Source organism: Bubalus kerabau, chromosome 4 (genome assembly GCF_029407905.1).
Source record: "Bubalus kerabau isolate K-KA32 ecotype Philippines breed swamp buffalo chromosome 4, PCC_UOA_SB_1v2, whole genome shotgun sequence".
NCBI classification, from domain to species: Eukaryota; Metazoa; Chordata; class Mammalia; order Artiodactyla; family Bovidae; genus Bubalus; species Bubalus kerabau.
This window is the reverse complement of record NC_073627.1, coordinates 175,855,507-175,868,535: the sequence shown is the minus strand read 5'-3', so window position 1 is coordinate 175,868,535 and position 13,029 is coordinate 175,855,507. Positions and strand designations below refer to the sequence as shown.

Genomic DNA, 13,029 nt, shown 5'->3' with positions numbered 1-13,029 from the left:
GTACCAGCCCACCCCTGCCTAGAAGCCTTGTACCACCTAATCTTCATAAAGCCATCGCCATGTGCCAGCAGCTGTCCTGACGCTGTCCTGACACTGTCCCTAACGTGGTCTTCAGCCGGTCTCAAAACAGCCCTAATCCTCAAAACGGGAACTTAGCTCCATCTTCTAGGAAGCAAGGATGATCCCATCATTTACATCACTCTGTTTTCATGAGGATGAAGAAGGCTGCCACATGTCCTGCTGGAAACATTTCCTGGCATATTATGAGTGTTCAATAATCACGAACTATTATTATTGTTGTTGTTGCCATAATAATTTACCTTAAATCACAGTCTGTGTTATCAGTCTAAATAAAAGCGGGATCTGATTCTAGAGCCCTCTGGTGGATGCCTGTAGCTCCCAGGATGAAGTGCAGGACCACCAAGGCCTGGCGCGCGCACAAACTTGTCTCCCAGCAGCCTCTGCTGTCCCATACTTTGCTAAATCTCACCTCCTCCATGATACTCTACTTCCCTACATTGTTTGAAGTTCCCCCAACCAGGATATACCCTCTGCTACCGCTGCTGCTGCTAAGTCACTTCAGTCGTGTCCGACTCTGTGTGACCCCATAGACGGCAGCCCACCAGGCTCACCCATCTCTGGGATTCTCCAGGCAAGAACACTGGAGTGGGTTGCCATTTCCTTCTCCGATACATGAAAGTGAAAAGTGAAAGTGAAGTCTCTGAGTCATGTCTGACCCTCAGCGACCCCATGGAATGCAGCCCACCAGGCTCCTCCGTCCATGGGATTTTGCAGGCTAGGCCTTCACATATTCTGTTCCCTCTGCCTGGAACACCCTTGTCTCATGCCACCCTCCTTCATGTGGTTAGTTTCTGCTCAGCCTTTTTGTCTCAGCTGCAATATTACCTCCTCCAAAAAGCCTTGTCTTGCTGCTCACTACCAAGGTCTGGGTGGGTGGAATGACTTCTTTTATAGTCCTAAAGCCCCAGTTATGTTGCAAGGTTTACTTTTTTTGGTTGTTTTTCTCTTCCTCTCCTGCACATGCTATGTCATACCTATTGCTGTATTTGCCCAGGAGCCAGCCCAGGGCCAAATTAGACATCAACAAAAATATTTGAGTAAATCGACACTATGAGGCCCCAAGTCCTCCTTTTCCCTCCTGCACTGAGCTCCTTACATTCTCAAGTTGCAGTCCTTGCAATTTTGCAGGAAATGAGATGATGCTACTTTCTGCCAGCCATTGGATACCTTCTGTGTGTAAGACATTTTGCATATATCGTCTAACTTATTTTCCATGCTAACTCTGCCAGCCAGGTGTTAATATCTCCATTTTTCAGATAAGAAAATGGAGGCTCAGGGTTTACGGGACTCACCCAGGCTCCCATGGTGACTGAAGCTGGGAGACAAGCCTGCCTCGTGCCTGTGCTCCACAGCTGCTCCTGAACCCCGAGGCAGGGCGCGTGAGGGGTGGGGAGGAGGGAAGCTGATTCCTGACAAGCCCTGTCCCCAGCTCCTCCCTCCCTCTCTGGGAGCTCAGGAAACAGGCCGCCTGTTGCCATCAGAGAAGGATTAGTCTGCACCCGTGGGGGCTCATCACTGCCTGGGCCCCGAGTCATCCATTCGCACCTCTCTCTGAGTGACACAGACCTGTCCTGGTGCTTATTAACAGGGGGCCGTGTCACCATCTGTTCCCAGCCGCCCTGCCTAATGCTCTCCCTGCGCTGGGCTCAGCTGACTCAGGCAAGCGGAATCCAAATGCTGCTTCACACGCACACAACCCGCTCGGGAGGGGATGGCAGCCTCACTAAACCTGGCAGGGCTTGGGTGACTGTTTTGAAACCAGTATTATCAGGGGAAAAAAAAAGAAAAATTAGATTGTTAGAACTGGAGAGATGCTTCAAGACACCTTAGTGGCTGGAATTGATAGGTGACAGAAGACAGGCAGAGTGATACCAAAGGAAAGGCATAATAATAGAGATCACAGAAGGTAAATTAATAGACTGGTAATTTCATAAATAGATAATATGCATTTGTCATATTGCTAACAACTGTTGAATCCAAAAAGTATGGGTGTTCATTATTCTTTCCCAAACTTTAAAGATTCATCTGAGAAAATGCTGAAAAAATTAAAATTAAAGACAACATAGGGGGTTGTAAAAGCTTTTGTTGTTTTTCAGTCATTCAGTTGTGTCCAGTTCTTTGGGACCCCATGGACTGTAGCCCACCATGCTCCTCTGTCCATGGGATTCTCCAGGCAAGTACTCTGGAATGAGTTGCCATTTCCTCCCCTCAGGGGATCTTCCAACCCAGGGATCAAACCTGCATCTCTGCATCTCCTGCGTGTCAGGAGGATTCTTTTACTGCTGAGCCACCAGTTGTAACAGCATTACATATAAATAAAATTAAGTATTCAATTCAAAAAATAATAATAGTAATCATCTCAGTACCAGGCATACAGTAGGTGCTCAAATATTTTTTGAATGAATGAACAGTAAATAGATTTGCATTGGATTTTAGAGTTTAGAAAACATGGTCCTGTGCACCCTCTCATTGCATCATTCCCACAATAGTCCCACATGGTTGGGAGCTAGAAAGATGCTGTTCCCATTTTACAGATGAGAAGAGTGAGGTTCATAAGAAGCTTCATATAGGAGAAGGAATGTGGGTTCTAGAGTTGGACATACCTTGGTTCAAACCCTGACTCCAACCGACCTGCAGGTTTTCCCACGTGAAACAGGAAGGACATGGTGGTCCAGCCTGCTGTGTCTTTTTGTAAATACAATTTTGTTGAAACATAGCCCTGCTCATTCATTGCATTTTGCACATCATCGTTACATATTTTCTATGGCTGATTGTGCACTATAAAAGTGGAACTGAGTAGTTAGAACAGAGGCCATATGGCTTGTAAAGCCTAAGATGGTGACTGTGGATTTCTGTATGGAGAAGTTTACCAACCTCTGTTCTGCCTGGGGTGTGTTAGGTACTTAATTATTGTTGGTCTTTTCTCCTCTCAAATGAAGGAGAAATGGCTTCACCATGGTCCTTTTTCTGAGCTTTCACGGGTTTTGTAAACACCACGGTGTAACATGCAGAGCCTGGAGTTGGGAGGGCTGGATGGTGTCAGCGGCACTGGAGTTAAGACCAAAGGCCAGGATTACAGTCTTGGCTCTGTCCCGCTGTCCTGCTCAGCTTGAAGACATGTCTCTGAGCTGTGAGCTGTGGGTTGAGTAGTGTCCCTCAAAATTCTTGTCCACCCAGAACCTCAGAATGTGAACTTTTCTGGAGATAGAGTCTTTGCAGATTTAATTAAGATAAGGTCATAATAGATTAGTGTGGACACTCACAGCATGCAAAGTCACTTTATTCATGGGCAGCTCTTTGCAACCCTATGAACTATATATAGCCCGTCAGGCTCCTCTGTCCATGGGATTCTCCAAGCCAGAATACTGGAGTGGGTTGCCATCCCCTCCTCCAGAGGATCTTCCCAACCCAGGGGTCGAACCCGCATCTTTTGCGTCTCCTGCCTTCGCAGGCAGTTTCTTTACCACTAGCACCACCTGAGTAGACTCTAAATCCAGTGGATGGTATCATTGTGAGGAGAGGAAAAGACACAGACACGAGGAAGAGCCATGTGACAATGGAGGCAGAGATTAGAGTGATGCAGGTCCAAGCCAAGGAATGCCAAGGGTTGCCAGGAGCTATGAAGGAAGCTATGAAGAGGCAAGAAGGGGTCTCCCCTAGAGTCTGCAGAGAAAGTGTGGCTCTGCTGACACCTTCATTTTGGACACCCAATCTCCAGAACTATGACAGCGTACATTTTTGCTGTTTTAAGTCCCCCGTTTTGTAGTACTTGCTATGGCTGCTCTAGAAAACCAAAACACTGGTGTTTTCCCCTTTTATTCCAGTACGGATCGAGGCTACTGTGGCAAGTGCACAGGTCAGCAGGCAGCGCTGGGAGGTGTGCAAGGGTGGCTCAGTCTCTGCCCTTCCAGTTCTTCCTCCTGTAAGACCCAGAGGGTGGGTACAGATTTCTACCAGCTTTGCTGTTAGGAGAGCTCTGACTTGCCCAAGGGCACAGAGCAAGTTGGACAAGCTGAGCCGTGGCCTGGAGAAAGCTCAGGACCTGACGTCAGGCAGACGCGCACGCAGACCCTGACCTCACTGCCTCACCCCCATGTTACCCGGGACAAGTCCCGCCTCTCCCCAGTAGCTGGCTTCTAGGGCTGCACAGGCGGAGTAAAATGCATACATTCAGGCTCCTAGCACGGCGCTCAGGAAATGATGGTGGAGGGAGGTGATGTGCATGATGCTGGCGATTCCTGGCAAAGCCGGGACTCTCCCCAGGTGCCCCTGTCACCGCAGTCCCCCTCCACCTCCAGGGCTAAAGGCTCCATCCCTCTACGCCCTGCTAGTGGGGCCGCTCTGTGCTCCAACAGACCCCAGATCCTGCACTCAGCATCTGGGATGAGGAGTTGGCTCCTGACTTAGGAAAATGCCAGCGTCTGCTCAAGCTCCCTCTGTAACTTGTGCTTCAGATACTTCATTTTCCCAGCCTGACATGATTGCTGTTCTCAGCTCAGTAACAGCCCCTATGTCAGGGCTTTGTGTTTTAAATAATGTTCCCCGGGTGTAACTGATGTTTATGCAGAATCAATCCTTTGAAAAGCTAACAGCCTCCTTATTTGTATAGCCTGAGCTGTCGCCAGGTTCCACTGGAAGGTGACAATTTTTGCTGGTTTTTCTTGTCTCTTCCTTTGTTTCTCTTGGTCCTTCTGTCTCTGCTCTCCATGTCTCTGTGTGTGGTCTTTCCACTCAGGCAGTGTCTTTTTCTTCCCCTTCATTCTCTGTCTTCCTGAGTCTGTCTCCTTCCCCTACCCCTTCCCCTCTCCCCATCTTTCCCTCTTCTCTCCTCCCCTCCTCCTCTCCATCTCGGTACACCTGGACATTTATTCTGCTGGCCTTCATACCTTCTCCTTTTTGAATCTGTGTTTCTTTCTCCTAATCTAGCTCTGCGCTTTGTCTTTCTTTACACACCCCCGCTGCCTCCAGCTTCCTGTCTTAAGCTCTCTCTCCGTGGCACTCCTCTGGCTGTGTTGCTCTCTCTCTCTCTGTCTCTCTGTTTACCTGTCCATTTGTCAGTCCATCCATCCATCTGGGCACCCATCCCACTCTGGATGCCTGTATTTCCGCCTCTCAGCCTCTCTTCCTTCTTTCTAGCAGATTCTCTGCATGTGTGTCTCTTTCCTTGCTCTCACACTTTCTCAAATTGTCTCTCTCTGTCTTTATCTCCTCCCCTCACATATCATCCTTCTTCCCCCTCTAAGGATAGTAATATTTTAATACTGTTAACGTCTTTCCAGGATTCCCAACTCTTTCTGTGATTCAGAAGTGGGAGTCTCCCAAGAGCATGAGTTCAGGGACTGTTCCTTGCCTCCCTCCATCCGCCTGCCACCTTGACCTCACTCTGTACAAAGTTAGGAAGTGATAGATACGCTGGTGGCTCTCCTCCTTGCTTTCTCTTCTTTGGCCCTCTACTGCAGCCTGAGCGTGAGGGATTTATGGTGGGAACCCAGAGCTGGGGTTAGGCAGGGGAGTGTCCTGTTTGGACATAATCTTGGTAAAACAACTGATTGGTGGTGGTTGTATCCATGCCTTCTGGTAATTTCTTTGTTTCTTTTGCAAAACACCTACTTAGCACAATGTCTTACCAGGGTGTGTGCTGGGGGCTAAAGAGGAATGATTCCATATCATTGATCAGTTATCTGTGCTGTTGTGCTATACAGTAGGTCCTTGGTGGTTATCCATTTTAAATAGCACAATGTGCAGCCTGGGTTGGGGAGTAGTTTGCGGAGAGAATGAATAGTGTATATGTACACCTGAGTCCCTGTGTTGTCCACGTGAAGCTGTACAGCCTCGTTAATCAGCTGTGACTGACTCAATGTCACTCAGTTGTGCTGGACTCTCTGCGACCCCATGGACTGCAGTCCATGGAATTCTCCAGGCTGGAATACTGGGGTGGGTGGGTAGCCTTTCCCTTCTCCAGGGGCTCTTCCCAACTGAGAGATCAAACCCAGGTCTCCCACATTACAGGCGGATTCTTTACCAGCTGAGCCACAAGGGAAGTCCAGCTGTACTCCAATATAAAACAAAACATTAAAAAATAAATAAATAAAGAGGGATGACTAAGCCTTGGGCCTTTCACTCAAGAAGCTTACAGTCTCTTTGGGAAACTATGGAGTTGGTGATGAAGATCAATGAAATGATAGATTTAAACAATGGACTCAAAGTGAAAAGGAATTGATTCTGTTTGTGGGATGTAGAGAAGGCTTCACAAAGGAGGTCACAGTGAGCTCACTGGACGTGAGGACTTTGTCCAGTGTCACTGCTGGAACCCTAGTACCTAGAATGCTCCCCGGTACGTAGGAAGCACTCAGTAAACACATAATATAAGGGTGAATGAACAGATGAATGGATTCAAATGGTTTCAAGGGTTCTTAGGATTCTGTGGGGGAGAAAAGTTGGAGCTGAGCATCCCAGGCAGAAGGGCATGGTCGGGGATTCGGGGAGATAAAGGTACGCCCTGCACTCAGAGCCCTGCAGGGCTGACCCGCCCATCCTCTGGAATGTGGCTGAAACTCACAGCTCTGTCTCTCACTGGCATTACCTCAGCCACAAGGAGCTGCCTCTCCCAAGGACACCCCTTCCACGTGGCAGCCGGTGATGTGGTGATGCAGAGGCCTGGGTCCCTTGGCTCCTTTCAGGGCATCTTTAAAGGGCACTCCAGCTTCAGAGTTCCCCTGAGGACCACCTGAGGCTGCAGACCCACGTGGCCTCAACCACATGGCAGGACAGCCGCCCCCCTGCCCAGTCGTGCCTTGCTGGCTTCCTGTATCCCAAGAGGGCTCCTGGACAACCCTCCTGTAAGCAGCACTGTTTCAGGATCTGTTTGCAGGGAACCTGGCCTCAGATTGTGTGTTTAGGGAATGAGAAGGAAGCTGTGGCTATGGAATGCAGACTCTGAGGGCAAAGTGAAATGTAGCCACACAGGTAGGCAGGAACCCGATTATGAAGGATGTTGAATGCCAATGAAACTAATTTAGATTTTCTTCTGTAAATAATGGAGACCTATTGATCCATGGGGTAGCTAGGTAGAGCTGGAATTTACCAGGTTCACTGGCAGTCAGGATGAAAGATGGAACAGAAGGGGATAAGGTTGGAGTCAGGGAAGAAGCTAGGAGACTGAAACCTGGAGCGCCAAGCCTGAGGAGAGGAAGGTTGGGAGAAAGGGTGAAGGGTGTGGTCCAGAGACATCACTAGAGGTGCTCACTGGCCCCCTCGCACAACACATGCGTACCCTGGCACGTCCCCTCTTTCTTAGTTCTGGATTCCATGAGATATACATCATGGAAGAATATGGTGCCTCTTTTTACTGCCTGTAGTGACCCCTTAATAAAACCGCCTGCAAATAAAACCTCCTCCTAACCCGAACCCTAACCCTAATGAATGCACCATAGATCACCTAGCCAGGGCTAGGATACTCCTTATTTGGGGGCCCTTTTCCCAGAAAGCAGCATCCAGAAGCTTTCATTTTTTATCTCTTCTCAAATAGAATTTTGGCAGATTCATGGATTATGGTACCTAGTCTTATTCTATTGTGAACCTCATTTGGGAGGTTCACTCATGCATTTGCCTGGAGTCTTCTCATCTTTACAACAGCTGATGCTACTGGTGTTGATGGTGTGATTTGTAGGCAAGAGTCTGAAAAATACAGGCCTGTGGTACTAGGGTCAGAGATTTTGTGTTTGTGTCTTGGCTCTCCTGTTTATAGGCTGTGTAATTTGGGGTGAGCGCCACACCTCCCATAGTTTCAATTTATCTCTGCAAAGTTGGAATACTAGGAACGTGCCCATTTTACAGAGATGCTATGGGGATATCTAGAATCTGTAGACATATGTATAATGCAAGTTAAGAATTGTGTAGAGGGAAGAACTTTCTCTGTGTACTCAGATGGAGCTTGGCACAGACTTTAATTCTGCCACATTGCAGGCTGGTGGCCATCAGCAAAACGCTTCACCTTTCTTTTTCTTCTTTTTTTAATTGAATTATAATTGATTTACAATATTATGTTAGTTTCACAAAGTGATTCAGTTATATATATATATTTTCAGATTATTTTCCATTATAGATTAATACATGATAATGAATATAGTCCCCTACACACTATAGTAAATCCTTGCCATTTATTTTATATGTCGTAGTGTGTATCTGTTAATCTTGTACTCCTAATTTATCCCTACCCCCGCTCTCCCCTTTGGTAACCATAAGTTTATTTTCCACATCTGTGAGTTTGTTTCTGTTTTGTGAATAAGTTCGTTTGTATTTTTATTTTTATTTTTTTAGATTCCACAAGTGATATCATTCAGTAATATTTGTCTTTCTCTGCTTGACTTACTTCACTAGGTATGACAATCTCTAGGTCCATCCATGTTACCATAAATGGCATTATTCACTCTTTTTATGACCGAGTGGCATTCCATCATGTACACATACTGCAACTCCTTCAGTCATCCATCTGCTGATGGAAACAGGCTGCGTCCATGTCTTGGCTATTGTAAATAACACTTCTTTTTCAGTCACATCACAGTTCACTTATTGGTAAAATGGGAATCGTATATCTACTTTCAAAAATTATGAGGGTTATTGAAATAAAGGGTGCAAAGTTCCAAATATATCCCTCTTTATCAAAACTAGACTTCCCTGGTGGCTCAGACGGTAAAGCGTCTGCCTGCAATGCAGGAAACCTGGGTTTGATCCCTGGGTGGGGAAGATCCTCTGGAGAAGGAAATGGCAACCCACTCCAGTACTCTTGCCCGGAAAATCCCATGGGAGGAGCCCAGTAGGCCCCAGTCCATGGGGTCGCAAAGAGTCGGACATGACTGAGTGACTTGACTTCACTTTATCAAAACTAAATAACTATCATGTCATATGACAGTATAACCATTGCATTTATTTCTTTTTGTTTTTCTTTGCTTCTTATTTTCTTTTTAAGTAAGCATTTGTATCATTTTCTCGATTACAAATACGATGAATAATGATCTCAAAAGTAATGCACGTTAAACTTAGTTTTAACACAGTGATACAGGTGTCTCTGGGATTTAACCGTCCCCTTTCTGTCCAAGGGAGGACGCGATGCTGTCCACGTACTTCGAAACCATCAACGACCTGCTCTCCTCCTTCGGGCCCGTCCGTGACTGCTCTCGGAACAACGGGGGCTGCACTCGCAACTTCAAGTGTGTGTCTGACCGTCAGGTGGACTCCTCGGGGTGTGTGGTGAGTGCCCTTGCCCATGACCATGGTGCTGGCCCGGGTGCCAAAGCTGCTAGCGGGAGGCCCCTTCTGTGAGGGGGCAGCTGGTCAAGGTCGTAGCTCCTGCCTTTGTGGCCTTCAGTATATCAGGCTGCTGTCCTTGGATTCCTCATCTGGACAGTGGGATCCCGATCACACGTAACTCCTGTAAGTGTCGGAAGAATGAAATGAGCTATTAGAGCTTTAGTGCCCACTATTCAGTCGGTCCTTGAGAGCCCCCGGCCTCTGGCTCACCAACACCCCAGCCCTGCCCCTGCCCCACCCCACAGGTACAAAAGCCACTAAACCACTGCAAGCTCTTACTTGGATTAAGAGTCTGAGGGCATAGTCAATGAAAAGTGAGCATCTCTCAAGGAGATCTGTTTATAAAACTCAGGAAAACACCTCTGGATAGGATCATGTATAAAGGCTCTCAGAATGGAAATGAGTTGGCATCTTTGCCCTCCCCAATGTATTGATGCTGGGATTTAGCCTTCCAGGAAGTTCACAGTCCATTTGGGAGTGAGATAGGGCCTGTCTTGTCTCTGTGCAGTCAGTGGGGAACATGTCATCTGTTCAGAAGAGAAGTAGCAGGTAAGATCTAGAGTGTGAGGAAAGCTTCCTGGAGAAGGTGGTGTTGTAATTGGCTTCATATGATGAGTCAGTGGACATTGGGAAGAGACTGGGGCTGGGAGAGGCAAAGCTGTGGAGGGGATAGTGTCCTTTTTTGCACTGAGCTTTAGTATCAAACGTGCAGTAAAAGCACAGAAGGTATGTGAGTGTCACGGTTGGTCCCAAACTGGATGATGCGTTGTATAGGAATGATCAAGGGTGCTTGTTTAAAATGCACATTCCAGGTACAATGTCCAGGAGAAGGTGAAATGCTACACTAAGAGTTTTGATTCTATGGTGGGGTTTCGGTCCCCAGAGCCCGAGTTTGTAGCACTGTTATGACTGTGTATGTGTGTGAGAGGTGGGGGTACCTTAGACGCTCACTTGGGAAGCATCGTCCTACATGCTGAATGCCTGGCATTCACTGCCTTCCTGGCCTGGCCCCCCGTCCAATCTCTCCATCAGTTTACTTCCTTCTACACTAAAACCAAATAGAGCTAATTTGTTGTTCCTGAACACTTAATTGTTTAATGCCTCAGAGGCATTGCTCAAGCCTTTCTTTCAGCTTCAGTGACTTGCTCCCCTAACAGTGTAGCAAACAAGTGGACTTCTTTCAAGACCCATCTCCTTTAGGAAGCCTTTCCCCTCTCCCCAATGGAGAAATAACCCTGCTCTTGTGAGAACCATTACAGTTTTTGTGTATGTTTATGGGTTATATCACCTGTGATAATTTATAGTCCAGACTGGCTTTTTTCACGTGTGAAAGTGAAAGTGAAAATCACTCGGTCATGTCTGACTCCCTCAGTCGTGTCTGACTCTTTGTGACCCCATGGACTATACAGTCCATGGAATTCTCCAGGCCAGAATACTGGAGTGGGTAGCCTTTCCCTTCTCCAGGGGATCTTCCCAACCCAGGGATCGAACCCAGGTCTCTCGCATTGCAGGAGGATTCATTACCAGCTGAGCTATCCCAATAAGCTGATGGACAATCCAGGGCATCTGTTGATTCAGCTCAGCACCCCAATAGTACCCATCTCAGAAGATAAGAAGAAAGAAAGAGGGCGGGAAGGGAGGAATGAGACCACGGATGAAAATTCCTGCTCTGGACTAGGTCCTTTGAAAGAGACCAAGGGACTACACAGTCAACTCTTAATGCCACCTACACAGCCTCTAGGGAGATAGATGAGGGCCAGGAAACCCATACAAAGAAGCTCCAGAGAGTGAGATAGTGCAATAAAACTATTTCAGATGCAAAGATCAAGAGGTCTTCAGAAGCCAATGGGCAATGGACATTTTATTGATTAGAATTTTTAGAATTATAAGTGATAGAAACCCAATATAAACTACTTTAGGCAAAGAGAGGCAATGTATTGACTCAAATGGAAGTCCAGTCAGTAGGACTGAGGGGCTCAAACAGTGTCACTGGGATCGCTCTGCTCTCGGCTCTGCTCTTAGGACCATGCCACTCTGTGGCCAGCCACACCTTCTCCACACAGTGAGTCCTGCAGGACGCTGGCCTCTCTTTCCTTCTGTTGTTGTTGTTGCTCAGTCACTAGGTCATGTCCAACTCCTGTGACCCCATGGACCACAGCGTACCAGGCCTGTCTTAAGCCAACTTGAGAGTTTGGTCAAGTTCCTCATTGAGTTGGTGATGCTGTCCAACCATCTCATCGACTGCTCTGCTTTTCTCTTTTCGCCTTCAGTCTTTCCTGGCATCATGGCCTTTTCCAGTGAATTGGATCTTCACCCCTGGTGGCCAAAGGATTGGAGCTCAGGTTCAGCATCAGTCCTTCCAATGAATACTCAGGGTTCATTTCCTTTAGGAGTGACTGGTTTGATCTCCTTGCAGTCCAAGGAGCTCTCAAGAATCTTCTCCAGTACCACAGTTCTCTTTCCTAGTCCCTCCAACTCAAGTCACAGAATTCCATCTGATTGGATCAACTTGTTTCTCATGCCCATCCCTGTACCAGTCACTGTGGTTGGAAGAACTAGACTCATCCCAGAACCTGGGATGTGCGTCAGAGGCGGCTGCATATAAACTCTGTGGTAGTGAGCTGAGGGAAGGCGTAGACTCTCAAGGAAAAGTAGGAAGCTAGCAACAGGAAGAGAGCTTGTGGATGCTGAGTGGGTGTGCATAAGCGGCTGTCTGCATCAGAGTATTTGCAAGCTAGCCCTCCATGCTGCATTTTGGAATATTGAAGCCCATTGAGAGAGAGGAGGGTTTGCCCAAGTCTTAGAGCTGATCATGAACTCCTTATTGCCAAATTCAGACTTAAATGAAGAAGGTAGGGAAAACCACTAGACCATTCAGGTATGACCTAAATCAAATCCCTTACTATTATACAGTGGAAGTCAGAAATAGTTTTAAGGGACTAGATCTGATAGACAGAGGTTCATGACATTGTACCAAAGACAGGGATGAAGACCATCCCCAAGAAAAAGAAATGCAAAGAAGCAAAATGGCTGTCTGGGGAGACCTTACAAATAGCTGTGAAAAGAAGAGAAATGAAAAGCAAAGGAGGAAAGGAAAGATATACCCATTTGAATGCAGAGTTCCAAAGAATAGCAAGGAGAGATAAGAAAGCCTTCCTCAGCGATCAATGCAAAGATAGAGGAAAACAGTAGAATGGGAAAGACTAGAGATCTCTTCAAGAAAATTAGATACCAAAGGAACATTTTATGCAAAGATGGACTCAATAAATGACAGAAATGGTATGGACCTAAGAGAAGCAGAAGATATTAAGAAGAGGTGGCAAGAATACACAGAAGAACTGTACAGAAAAGATCCTCATGATCCAGATAATCATGATGATGTGATCACTCACCTAGAGCTAGACATCCTGGTATGTGAAGTCAAGTGGGCCTTAGGAAGCATCACTATGAACAAAGCTAGTGGAGATGATGGAATTCCAGTTGAGCTATTTCAAATCCTAAGAGATAATGCTGTGAAAGTACTGCATTCAATATGCCAGCAAATTTGGAAAACTCAGCAGTGGCCACAGGACTGGAAAAGATCAGTTTTCATTCCAATCCCAAAGAAAGGCAATGCCAAACAATCCTCAAACTACCACA

At 46.8% G+C, this 13,029-nt stretch overlaps 1 protein-coding gene across 1 annotated transcript in view; it reads left to right on the top strand.

Annotated features, from left to right (window-relative positions):
* The window catches only part of ASTN2 (astrotactin 2), a 1,029,079-nt gene that overhangs the window by 597,757 nt on the left and 418,293 nt on the right, over positions 1-13,029 (top strand). The window contains exon 11 of the mRNA XM_055579471.1: positions 9,180-9,330. Within this exon, the coding sequence (XP_055435446.1) occupies positions 9,180-9,330 (151 nt within the window). The remainder of the gene's footprint in view (positions 1-9,179; positions 9,331-13,029) is intronic.